The 13,590-nt window shown below is 42.7% G+C and overlaps 1 protein-coding gene across 1 annotated transcript in view; it reads right to left on the bottom strand.

Moving 5' to 3' along the window:
* DOCK2 (dedicator of cytokinesis 2) overlaps nucleotides 1-13,590 on the bottom strand; it is a 1,347,187-nt gene that overhangs the window by 1,054,128 nt on the left and 279,469 nt on the right. The window contains exon 11 of the mRNA XM_077266018.1: nucleotides 12,556-12,631. Coding sequence (XP_077122133.1) covers nucleotides 12,556-12,631 — 76 coding nt within the window. The remainder of the gene's footprint in view (nucleotides 1-12,555; nucleotides 12,632-13,590) is intronic.

The raw sequence follows: 13,590 nt of genomic DNA on the forward strand, positions 1-13,590 counted from the left end.
GTCGACGCGTTTCAACGGCACTAGTTTGTCTCATGAGTAAGACAGCCTAGTGCAGTCGAAACACGTTGACTGGGTCATGTTGACCATGTAAATTTTTCTTTTGTATGTGCAGCGCCCCAGAGTCCTAGTCGTTGCAGTAATGTCGTTCTTCCACCAGGGGGAGTGATATTACGTCTGATGGCAATAAAGGAGATCTTCCTACCAGGTATCACAAACCATACACCATACTTCACACTCCAGACCACCAGGGGGAGCCTTGCTCCTATCTACTAGGGCACTCCTCACAGAAGGGTAAAACTGGTGGGCTGGATAGAAAGTTAGTGAGAAGCTGACTGGGCTTTGCCCAGGCAACACCTGTCAGGCAGACAGGGGGAAAGGATGAACATCGGAGCTGCAGACAAAGGGTCCCTGTCAGAGGTGGGATCCTGACAGAGGCCTAGCAAGACAGAAAGACACGGAGCTGCGCTTGCTCCACGTGTGGCAGCATCCTAAGAAAGGACACAAACAGAATTGTGTTGTAGAGGGTGACACGCGAAGTCACAGCACAAGGAGAAAACACCAGAAGGTGTTCTGCCCTGAAATAGGCTGCCTCCTTCTGAGGCGTGTAGCCGGAACACCGAGGGAGCAACCATCTCCAAGCCTTGCTCCAGAGACCGGCAGGACAGTCAATTCCAAGTTGGCTGCCCGACCTTAATACCTAAGAAGACACGGTGGCAAATTGTGGGGGTCGGGGCGTCTCTAGGGTCCCTATAAACAAGCCTAAGGCCATCAGTCATACGGGTTTGTCCTATCCATGCCATCTGGGCGACAGAGAGGAAGAAATAACATCTGGAACATCTACAAGAGTTGTGAGGACCTTACCGAGAAGCTCAGCAGGGAGGTACTACAACACACAAGGGCTAGAAGGAAGGCTACGAATTTCCACCTGGATAAGGGGACTCTGGATTTGCCTTCAGACCAGCCAGGCTCTGCCTACCCTGTGGTCTGTACCCTGGACTGTGGATTCTGAAGCCTCCAGTAAAGGAAAAGAGACTGCAACCTTTTGTCCTCGTTATTCTCTGCGCCTTACATCATCCACCATCACCACCTACACTTCTGGGAAGCCCTGGGGACACACTTCACCTGTTGGAAGGTATACCATCTAGCTGGAATAACATCACCCCAGCGGACCCCTCACCGCAGCGTCGGTCACCCTGACCGAATACCACAGGTGGCGTCACAAACATTATCCCATACAAACTTTCCCTTTTTATTGGACGTCCCTCAAAGGGCCACGGACCGGGTCGGGCCACCGTGACATTCCCCGAGCCGAAGGACCCGGTACCGAGTACCCCATTGCCCTTACGTGGGGGCGCTCCATATGCACCATATTATCTTTTGAAAAATAAAAAGAAAAGGCCAATCCAGTCCTGTTGAGCCAGACTCCAATTTTTTCAATTATCCTAGAAAACAGTTTATCCCCAGAGATGGATTTATGGCATGGGACAGAACGATGGACAGGGGACACGTGAGGGATATTGCTGTTTTTTATTTTTGTTTAATTACAGGAGACAAGGGGTTCAATGCAATGAGGGTTAGGTAAGTATAACGGTTTGTTATTTGTAAATGAAAAAGTAAGTGTGTTTTCTTTCAAATAAAACACTTGCTGTCTGTTTGTTTACCATACAACTATATGTCTCTCCATTACTAATCCGTGGGTTTGATGTCACCAAACAATACATAGGTGACATCAACCCCACAAATATTACCCCACTTGCCACCACTGCAGGGCAAGTGAGACAAGTTGGGCAAAGTGCCAGAAATGGCGCATCTAACAGATGGGCCTTTTCTGGGAGGCTGCGAGCTGCTACTTTTTGACTGGAGTTTCAATATGGACCCTTGCCAGCCTAAGAATATGAGCCCCCAGATGTCTGCTTTAGCTTGGTGGGTTGTCAAAAAATTGGGGGGACCCCACACCGTTTATTTAATATTATTTATAAAAAAAAAAGAAAAAAAAATCGGAGTGCAGAACATTCTGTTCTTGATAACCAGCCTTGCTGAAGCTAACAGCTGAGGGTCGCAGCTCCAGCTTTGTGTTTTACCTGGCTAGTTATCGAAAATACAGGGGAACCCATGACATTTTTTTTTTCTTATCACTTATTTACAGAGCAGGCCCCGGCTGATGAATACACCCCTTAGCTGCCACCTGCTCTCACTGTAATTAGCCACAACAGGCGTAAGCTGATGAGAGCAGTAGTCCCATGAGCCAACGCCAGTAACAGGAGATAAACTTTTTACTTTTTCTCATACCTACAGGCTCATGCTGTCATTTGACAGAGTGGGAACCAAGGCTGCCTGACCGCCAGTAATGATTTAACCTCCGATCAGAAGCAGTGTTTGCCGCGCTGTCATGCACATGACAGCATGACAAACACCCGGTGTTCGGGTAGCTGAACCTAAACAGTAGCATGGATTTCCTCGTGAAGTTTGTGTTTGGTGTCCGTGCCCGAACAGTAGGTGTTCGTTACAGACGCCAAACTTTACTGTTCGAGTTCAACCACCTCTACTTATCTTGAGCAACTATTAAAAATGTAAAACATTTGCACTAAACTGGAGACAGTATATTTAGACACAGCTTTGTGACATCATTTAGTATGTATCATAGAATTCTATATATAGTATTTAGGAGGGCTCCACCTGGTGAATTAAAAAGGGATCAACTGCTACATATAAAATTCAAGTATCAGAAAAAAGGATATATGTAGACCAATGTAATCACCTCAGACAATTTTTTGTTATTTATCAATACGAAACAAGAACAAGCCACAAAGAATATGTAAGAACATTTAAAAAGCTCAGAAGATGACTATATGTACACAAACACCCAACTTGTTCTAGGTAAAGGCCAGGTAATCCTATCCCATGGTTCCAGATAAAAAAAAGTATTAGTACATGGCTAATCAATTTGGTATATTACCATTAAGTGCACTAGATACACAAACTAAAGTGCATTGTGCAACCATATCCTCATGTATATTATACTCAAAACATGAACATATTGTAAACAGAATTATCACAACCTCAGATTTAAAATGCATAGGACAGAAAAAGCAAGATTTGCATTAAGGCAATCTTCAACATGTCTATTTATAACTGAACTTATCTAACAATGGTTGCTATGTGAACACCCCATGTAGAGATGCAATAGGCTGGATGTCCTCATGAACTGAAGCCTGGGAAAAGTTCCCACGCTCGAGTTCATATGAGGACATCCAGCAGAGGGCGCCTCACCGCAACTCAAGGTAACTACAGGTCACCCTGCTTTCCTTTCATTCCCCGGGGTTTTTACTGGCACAAGCACTGCTTTAGCAGAGCTCCTGGCTGTAAAATGATTTAACCCCTTCAGATGGATTTACTTCGTGGGACTTGACCTGAGCGACGGAAGGTATGGGATATTGTTGTTTTTTTTATTTTTCCGTTGTTACAAAATGAGGGTCTTCAGGTGGATTACCAGTACAATAAAATATTACAACAACCTGTGTCTTTATTTCATTAAAATACTTTTAAATAATGTGTGTGTTTTATTAACCATTTTGTACTATTGGATTAATAACACAGGTCAACAAAAAAAAAATTTTTTTCTGGTGTCCAAAATATTTTAATGAATTTGGGGTATTTTTGGGGTGCTGATTCTGAATATGCTATCAGTTTTGCCAGATTGGCTCAAGTTTTTGACATTTTTGGTATCTTATTTATAGCACTTGTTGGTAAATGCGACGCATCATCTCATTAATTTCTTTGGATTAGTACTTGAACTGAGCAGTTCTCAATATAGTTTTGTGTTAAATAGTGTTCTAAAAGTTTGTTCATAGCTTGATTTTTGCACTAACTTTATGTTGTTGTCTGTTTTCCAGTGAAAAGCATGAACTCATCAAGAAGAAGTTGTCTTAACGATCCAGACTCATTCTGTTACATTTGTGGTGAATACACACTGCCAAAACATAGAAGAAACATAACAGACTTCGTAAAAAAAGTGTATTTTGCCTATTTTGGGGTTATGCTTGGGGACCAAGACAAGTTTTGGGCACCACACATAGTGTGCAAAGCATGTATCGAATTATTACGAAAATGGAGCAAAGGACAAAGAAAAAGCTTCAAATTTGGTGTTCCAATGGTGTGGAGAGAGCCAAAAAATCATCATGATGACTGTTATTTCTGTGCAGTGCAAGTGCAAGGATTCAATAAGCATAAGAAACGAAAATGGGAGTAACATGGAATCTGCAAGAAGGCCTGTCCCTCATTGTGAAGATGTGCCTGTACCTGTGTTTACCATAAATAACAGTCATCATGATGATTTTTTGGCTCTCTCCACACCATTGGAACACCAAATTTGAAGCTTTTTCTTTGTCCTTTGCTCCATTTTCGTAATAATTCGATACATGCTTTGCACACTATGTGTGGTGCCCAAAACTTGTCTTGGTCCCCAAGCATAACCCCAAAATAGGCAAAATACACTTTTTTTACGAAGTCTGCTATGTTTCTTCTATGTTTTGGCAGTGTGTATTCACCACAAATGTAACAGAATGAGTCTGGATCGTTAAGACAACTTGTTCTTGATGAGTTCATGCTTTTCACTGGAAAACAGACAACAACATAAAGTTAGTGCAAAAATCAAGCTATGAACAAACTTTTAGAACACTAATTAACACAAAACTATATTGAGAACTGCTCAGTTCAAGTACTAATCCAAAGAAATTAATGAGATGATGCGTCGCATTTACCAACAAGTGCTATAAATAAGATACCAAAAATCTCAAAAACTTGAGCCAATCTGGCAAAACTGATGACATATTCAGAATCAGCACCCCAAAAATACCCTAAATTCGATGAAATATCTTTGGCACCAAAAATGCTGTTGACCAGTGTAATGGATAGGTGTCATAATTGACGCCTTTCCGTTAAAAATCTGGCTTAATGTCACCTTGCAATAGCAAGGTGACATTAACCCTTCATTACCCCATATCCCACCACAACACGGGAGTGGGAAGAGAGTGGCCAAGTGCCAGAATAGGCGCATCTTCCAAATGTGCCATTTCTGGGGTGGCTGGGGGCAGATGTTTGTAGCCAGGGGGGGCCAATAGCCATGGACCCTCTCCTGGCTATTAATATCTGCCCTCAGTCACTGGCTTTACCACTCTGGCGGAGAAAATTGTGCGGGAGCCCACGCCAATTTTTTCCGCCATTTAACTCTTTATTTTACCAGCTACAGCGCCCAAATTTTGCACATACACACTACTAACATTAGTAGTGTGGAATATGCAAAAAAAAGGGATATCAGATGGTTTACTGTATGTAAACCATGTCTCATATCCTGTCGGGTTTGGGAAGGAGAAATGAAAAGCCGGCAATTGAATTACCGGCTTTTCTCGCAAGTCACACGCATGGTCCGTGTGTAATCCGTATTTTTCTCGCCCCCATAGACTTTCATTGGCGATTTTTTTGCGCTATACGGTGAGAAACGCAGCATGCTGCGATTTTCTACGGCCGTACAAGACCGTATATTACGGATACGTAATATACGGCAGATAGGAGCTGGGCCATAGAGATTCATTGGGCCGTGTGCAATGCGTATTTTACGGACGTAGTTTATGCGCTCATACGTCTGTAAAACTCATTAGTGTGATGCCGGCCTAATTAAACACAGCTGGAGTCCAATGAAGGAGTAGAACGATAACAAGGAGGATCACAAGGAAATGGACAGCATGTGACTTAAATATGAGTGTCTGAGCAAAGGGTCTGAATATTTATGACCATATGATATTTCAGTTTTTATTTTTTATTAAAATTTGGATAAATGTCTACATTTTAGTTTTTTTCCAGTCAAGATGGGGTGCTGAGTGTACATTAATGTGAAAAGAGAATTTTTTTTAATTTACCAAAATGGCTGCAAGGAAACAAAGTTAAAAATTTAAAGGGGTCTGAATACTTTCCATACCCATTGAATACCCGAGACCAGTCTGGATTGGATACAGAGACTGAATAACAGAGAATCTTTCTAGATATATAAGCTGGCTACTTTGCATTCAGAGGGTGTGAACATTAGTATTGAGCAACACCCAATAATTGAACATCATATAACTTAGCTAATTAGGGTTCTGATTAATAACTGTATTAAATTTAAGGGTTCTGTCTATAAATACAAACAATTCATGTCAAACAATTTTTGATGCAGAGGTATTGGAGCCACCCAGGGGGATTTGATCTTACAAGTATTTGAATTGTACCTACTTATTATTTTTTCTCCTCTGTCTAAAAAATAATGTTTTGTGTATTATTGATTTTTAATATGGTTTGTCTTATATGATTTGTAAGCATGCACATTTTATGTATATTCAAGATTTGTAAAGCCTGTATGCAATTATTTATCAACCAATTACCTCAGTGCCTGTCTATTTAAGCTCTGAGCATGTTATACATTTTGTAACACCTGATGAAGTGCACAGATCATCCTTGAAAAGGGTTGTGCGTTGAATAAATCGACTTTTCTTATCTGACTTGGGTGGTTCCTGACTTAGAGCGTGGCTCCCTCTTGATTTACACTGCCAACCTTTTATCATTTTTTTTACTGTGTAACTTGTTGTGATTCGGTTCGTGGGCTCCCCCGGTGGTCTCTTGTGGTACTGGTGTCCTGCAAGCTTTGCCTTCTCAGTTCACCTGTTCCTATCAGGATGTGGGAGTATCCTATTTAACCTTGCTCCTCAGTCATTCTAATGCTGGCCATCAATGTATCCAGAGTGATTCTGTTGCATGTTCCTGCTCCCAGTTTTCTGCTCAGCTAAGTTGGACACTTTAGTCCTTAAGCCTATTTTTGTATGTTTTGTCCAGTTTACACTTATGTGAATCTCTGCAGCTGGAAGCTCTTGTTGGGCTGAAATTACCACTCCAGTGGCATGAGTTGTCACATGAGTTAAGGTAATTTCAGGATGGTGTTTTGAAGGGTTTTGCAGCTGACCGCGAAGTCCTCTGTTGCATCTTTCTGCTATTTAGTTAGCGGGCCTCTCTGTGCTAAATCTGCTTTCATACTACGTGTGTCTTTTCATCTGCTCTCACCGTTATTATATGTGGGGGGCTGCTATCTCCTGTGGGGACATTCTCTGGAGGCAAGCCAGGACTGTGTTTTCTTCTACCAGGGGTAGTTAGTTCTCCGGCTGGTGCGCGGCATCTAGAGACAACGCAGGAATGCCCCCTGGCTACTTCTAGTGTGGTGTGTAGGTTTAGCATCGCGGTCAGCTCTAGTTTCCATCACCCGAGAGCTTGTCCGTTTATTTTATGCTTCTGATGTTTCCTTGCCATTGGAAACCATAACAGTATGGCCAGCCCAAAAGTTTAATCTATAGGCTGAAGCAGGAGAGAAAAGGAACTGTGTGAAACTTTTTTTTTTTCCTCTGAAGTTGCACTCCAGCTCTAATTGCAGTCTCCTGTTTTCCTCTCCTCTTAACCCCTGAATGGCTCAGACTTTATCTGTTGAAATATGGATCCCCAGAGTCTGGCTACCAATTTGTATAATCTTGCCTCTAAAGTTCAGAATATACAAGATTTTTTGTTACATGCTCCTCGGTCTGAACCTAAAATTCCTATACCGGAGTTTTTTTCTGGAGATCGATCTTGTTTTCTAAATTTTAAATACAATTGTAAATTGTTTCTTTCGCTGAGATCTCATTCTGCTGGAGATCCTGCCCAGCAAGTAAAAATTGTTATTTCTTTACTGCGGGGTGACCCCCAAAATTGGGCATTTTCATTGGCACCAGGGGATCCTGCGTTGCTCAATGTGGATGCGTTTTTTCTGGCTTTGGGGTTGCTTTATGAGGAACCAAATTTGGAGATTCAGGCTGAGAAAGCCCTAATAGCCCTCTCTCAGGGGCAAGATGAAGCCGAAATATATTGCCAAAAATTTCGAAAATGGTCTGTGCTTACTCAGTGGAATGAGTGCGCTCTGGCGGCAATTTTCAGAGAAGGTCTCTCTGATGCTGTAAAAGACGTCATGGTGGGGTTTCCTGCGCCTACTGGTCTGAATGAGTCCATGACAATGGCAATTCAGATTGATCGGCGTTTACGGGAACGCAAACCTGTGCACCAGTTGGCGGTGTCTTCTGAAGAGGCACCACAGAGTATGCAATGTGATAGCTTTCTGTCCAGAAGCGAACGACAGATTTATAGGCGCAAAAATCATTTGTGCTTCTATTGTGGAAATTCTACTCATGTTATATCAGCATGCTCTAAACGAACAAAGAAAGTTGATAAATCCTCTGCTATTGGCACTTTGCAGTCCAAGTTTATTTTGTCTGTAACTCTAATTTGTTCGTTATCTTCTATTGTTGCGGATGCGTATGTGGATTCTGGCGCCGCTTTGAGTCTTATGGATTGGTCCTTTGCCAGGCGCTGTGGGTTTGATCTAGAGCCTCTGGAAGTTCCTATACCTTTAAAGGGTATTGATTCTACACCATTGGCTAGTAATAAACCACAATACTGGACACAAGTGACTATGCGTATGACTCCAGACCATCAAGAGGTGATTCGCTTCCTTGTACTGTATAATCTACATGATGTGTTGGTGCTGGGATTGCCATGGTTGCAAACTCATAACCCAGTCCTTGACTGGAAAACAATGTCTGTACTAAGCTGGGGATGTCAGGGAAATCATGGGGACACATCTTTGGTCTCCATTGCTTCATCTATTCCCTCTGAAATTCCTGAGTTTTTGTCTGATTATCGTGAGGTTTTTGAGGAATCTACTCTTAATTCTCTTCCTCCTCACAGAGATTGCGATTGTGCCATAGATTTGATCCCTGGCAGTAAATTTCCTAAGGGTCGTCTATTCAATCTGTCTGTACCTGAACATGCTGCCATGCGAGAGTATATTAGGGAGTCCTTGGAAAAGGGACATATTCGTCCTTCTTCGTCTCCTCTTGGAGCGGGGTTCTTTTTCGTAGCTAAAAGCGATGGTTCTTTGAGACCTTGTATTGATTATAGACTCTTGAATAAGATCACAGTCAAGTATCAGTATCCTTTGCCATTGCTGACAGATTTATTTGCTCGCATTGAGGGGGCGAAGTGGTTCTCTAAGATTGATCTTCGCGGTGCGTATAATTTGGTGCGAATTAAGCAGGGGGATGAGTGGAAAACCGCATTTAATACGCCCGAGGGCCATTTTGAGTATTTGGTGATGCCTTTTGGTCTGTCAAATGCCCCTTCGGTCTTTCAGTCTTTTATGCACAATATTTTCCGTGAATATCTGGATAAATTTATGATTGTGTATTTGGACGATATCTTGATTTTTTCGGATGACTGGGAATCTCATGTTCAACAAGTTAGGAGGGTTTTTCAGGTTTTGCGGACCAATTCTTTGTTTGTTAAAGGTTCAAAGTGTGTTTTTGGGGTTCAGAAGATTTCTTTTTTGGGGTACATTTTTTCCCCCTCTTCTATTGAGATGGATCCTGTGAAGGTTCGGGCTATTTGTGACTGGACGCAACCGACTTCTCTTAAGGGCCTTCAGAAATTTTTGGGCTTTGCTAACTTTTATCGTCGATTCATAACTGGTTTTTCTAGCGTTGTCAGGCCTTTGACTGATTTGACTAAAAAGGGTGCTGATGTTGCAGATTGGTCTCCTGCTGCTGTGGAGGCCTTTCGGGAGCTTAAGCGCCGTTTTTCTTCTGCTCCGGTGTTGTGCCAGCCTGATGTTTCTCTTCCTTTTCAGGTGGAAGTTGATGCTTCCGAGATCGGAGCGGGGGCGGTTTTGTCGCAGAAAAGTTCAGATTGTTCAGTGATGAGACCTTGTGCGTTCTTTTCTCGAAAATTTTCGCCCGCCGAGCGAAATTATGACGTCGGTAATCGGGAGCTTTTGGCGATGAAGTGGGCATTCGAGGAGTGGCGTCATTGGCTTGAGGGTGCTAAACATCAGGTGGTGGTCTTGACTGATCACAAAAATTTGATTTATCTTGAGTCGGCCAGACGTCTGAATCCTAGACAGGCGCGCTGGTCGTTGTTTTTCTCCCGGTTTAATTTTGTGGTTTCGTATCTGCCGGGTACTAAGAATGTGAAGGCGGATGCCCTTTCTAGGAGTTTTGAACCTGATTCCCCTGGTGATTCTAAACCTACGGGTATACTTAAGGATGGGGTGATATTGTCTGCTGTCTTCCCAGACCTGCGACGTGCTTTACAAGAGTTTCAGGCGGATCGGCCTGATCGTTGTCCGCCTGGTAGATTGTTTGTGCCGGATGAGTGGACCAATAGAGTCATCTCGGAGGTTCATTCTTCTGCTTTGGCAGGTCATCCGGGAATTTTTGGTACCAGAGATTTGGTGGCTAGGTCCTTCTGGTGGCCTTCCCTGTCTCGGGACGTGCGTACTTTTGTGCAGTCTTGCGATGTTTGTGCTCGGGCCAAGCCTTGTTGTTCTCGGGCTAGTGGGTTGTTGTTGCCCTTGCCTGTCCCTAAGAGGCCTTGGACACACATCTCTATGGATTTTATTTCTGATCTCCCTGTTTCTCAGAAGATGTCCATCATTTGGGTGGTGTGTGACCGCTTTTCTAAGATGGTTCATTTGGTGCCCTTGCCCAAGCTGCCTTCCTCATCTGAGTTGGTGCCCCTGTTTTTTCAGAATGTGGTTCGGCTGCATGGTATTCCGGAGAATATCGTTTCCGACAGGGGATCCCAGTTTGTGTCCAGATTTTGGCGGGCGTTTTGTGCCAGGATGGGCATTGATTTGTCTTTTTCGTCTGCATTTCATCCCCAGACAAATGGCCAGACGGAACGTACTAATCAGACCTTGGAGACTTATTTGAGGTGTTTCGTGTCTGCTGATCAGGATGACTGGGTCTCCTTTTTGCCGTTGGCTGAGTTTGCCCTTAATAATCGGGCCAGTTCTGCCACTTTGGTCTCCCCTTTCTTTTGCAATTCAGGGTTCCATCCTCGTTTTTCATCTGGTCAGGTGGAGTCTTCGGATTGTCCTGGAGTGGATACCATGGTGGATAGGTTGCAACGTATTTGGGGGCAGGTGGTGGACAATTTGGAGTTGTCCCAGGAGAGGACTCAACGTTTTGCTAATCGCCATCGTCGTGTTGGTCCTCGTCTTCGTGTTGGGGACTTGGTGTGGTTGTCCTCCCATTTTGTCCCTATGAGGGTCTCTTCTCCTAAGTTTAAGCCTCGGTTCATCGGTCCTTATAAGATTTTGGAAATTCTTAACCCTGTGTCTTTTCGTTTGGACCTCCCAGCATCCTTTGCTATCCATAATGTCTTCCATCGGTCATTATTGCGGAGGTATGAGGTACCACTTGTGCCTTCTGTTGAGCCTCCTGCTCCTGTGCTGGTTGAGGGTGAATTGGAGTATGTGGTGGAGAAAATCTTGGACTCCCGTGTTTCCAGACGGAGACTTTAATATCTGGTGAAATGGAAGGGCTACGGTCAAGAGGATAATTCTTGGGTTACAGCTTCTGATGTTCATGCTTCTGATTTGGTCCGTGCCTTTCATAGGGCTCATCCAGATCGCCCTGGTGGTTCTTGTGAGGGTTCGGTGCCCCCTCCTTAAGGGGGGGGGTACTGTTGTGATTCGGTTCGTGGGCTCCCCCGGTGGTCTCTTGTGGTACTGGTGTCCTGCAAGCTTTGCCTTCTCAGTTCACCTGTTCCTATCAGGATGTGGGAGTATCCTATTTAACCTTGCTCCTCAGTCATTCTAATGCTGGCCATCAATGTATCCAGAGTGATTCTGTTGCATGTTCCTGCTCCCAGTTTTCTGCTCAGCTAAGTTGGACACTTTAGTCCTTAAGCTTATTTTTGTATGTTTTGTCCAGTTTGCACTTATGTGAATCTCTGCAGCTGGAAGCTCTTGTTGGGCTGAAATTACCACTCCAGTGGCATGAGTTGTCACATGAGTTAAGGTAATTTCAGGATGGTGTTTTGAAGGGTTTTGCAGCTGACCGCGAAGTCCTCTGTTGTATCTTTCTGCTATTTAGTTAGCGGGCCTCTCTGTGCTAAATCTGCTTTCATACTACGTGTGTCTTTTCATCTGCTCTCACCGTTATTATATGTGGGGGGCTGCTATCTCCTGTGGGGACATTCTCTGGAGGCAAGCCAGGACTGTGTTTTCTTCTACCAGGGGTAGTTAGTTCTCCGGCTGGTGCGCGGCATCTAGAGACAACGCAGGAATGCCCCCTGGCTACTTCTAGTGTGGTGTGTAGGTTTAGCATCGCGGTCAGCTCTAGTTTCCATCACCTGAGAGCTTGTCCGTTTATTTTATGCTTCTGATGTTTCCTTGCCATTGGAAACCATAACAGTAACTGCTCCTAAGCAGGAGGGCATGAACAGGTGAAAAATGCTGCAGCACTTCAGGACCGGCGTCATTAACCACTTAGCATCAGTGTGGTGCCTGATATGCACAACTATCAAAGGCGAGTTGAATACCTCTTTCATCACCGTACATGTGTTGTGACTTTCTTCTCTTGTGGTTTATTTTTATTAACAAATTGCTAATTCTTAAAAATATATACATTTTTAAAAAGCAAATCATATACATTTAAAACTTACGGTTGGAAGGGTATAAAATGCTGCTTTTCTTCATCACTTTCAGCTTTTCCTTTCATCACATCAGTGATATCCATTACTGGTGAAAGGATACATTCCAAGGTCAAAACTTAACGTAATAATATTTTTGACTGTTAAACATGTTGTTAAAATGCAGTGTAAATAAAACATAACTAAAAGTGGAAAAAAATATTATTCACTCTTAAACTTTAAATACCATAAATTCATGTGCACTTGTCAGCATTGAAACGCAGCCCCGAGAATTCATGGAATGATGCATATCACAGGATCAATAGACATGTTAATTAAAGATGAACAAATCTTTTGAAATTCAAATTTGCGAGCTTTGCTAAATTTTCCCTAAAAATCTGAGTAGCAGCGAATAAATTTGCCATAAATCTCAATACTACAAAGCCACCAATTACCAGAAAATACGTGCATAAAACTCTGAAGTCTCATAAGACTGCACTGAATCCTTTTTAACCCTTTTTATGCAAATCCAGTCTTAATTATGTCCATGTAACCTATACCTATCTCCCTAGGTTCAAACGAATGGTAACCAATAGTAACCAACAGCCTATTTAACAACACACTGCAATAGCAGACCTTTATGCTGCAAAAGCAGTCCAAAAATATGTACAGTATCTTCTTGAGCAGAGGTCTACCTTGCTGGTGATTATACATATTTTTAACAAGAAAGACGCTGTAATTTTTCACAAGTGGTGGTGCAAAAATCATGCCTGGGGAGTATTAAAAGTTTTTTTCTTTGCCAAATTAAGAAAAAACTTTCACAAGTTATTCAAAAATTATCACTATTTGAATTAGTAGTAATGGATTCTCAACATGGAGGGAAAAAAGTTTTTCCGTGATCCACAATATCTACAAAAAGTTTGCTATTTTTAAATTGACTAAGCAATTACAAAGACTTTTTATCTAGCCTTACTCAAATTATCCACTTTTTTAGGAAACAGGAACATGTTATATTTTTTCAAAATAAAGAAGCAAAGTTTGTCAAATAGCGTTTCAAAAATTTGACCT

The sequence above is a fragment of the Ranitomeya variabilis genome, chromosome 5, assembly GCF_051348905.1.
Source record: "Ranitomeya variabilis isolate aRanVar5 chromosome 5, aRanVar5.hap1, whole genome shotgun sequence".
NCBI classification, from domain to species: domain Eukaryota; kingdom Metazoa; phylum Chordata; class Amphibia; order Anura; family Dendrobatidae; genus Ranitomeya; species Ranitomeya variabilis.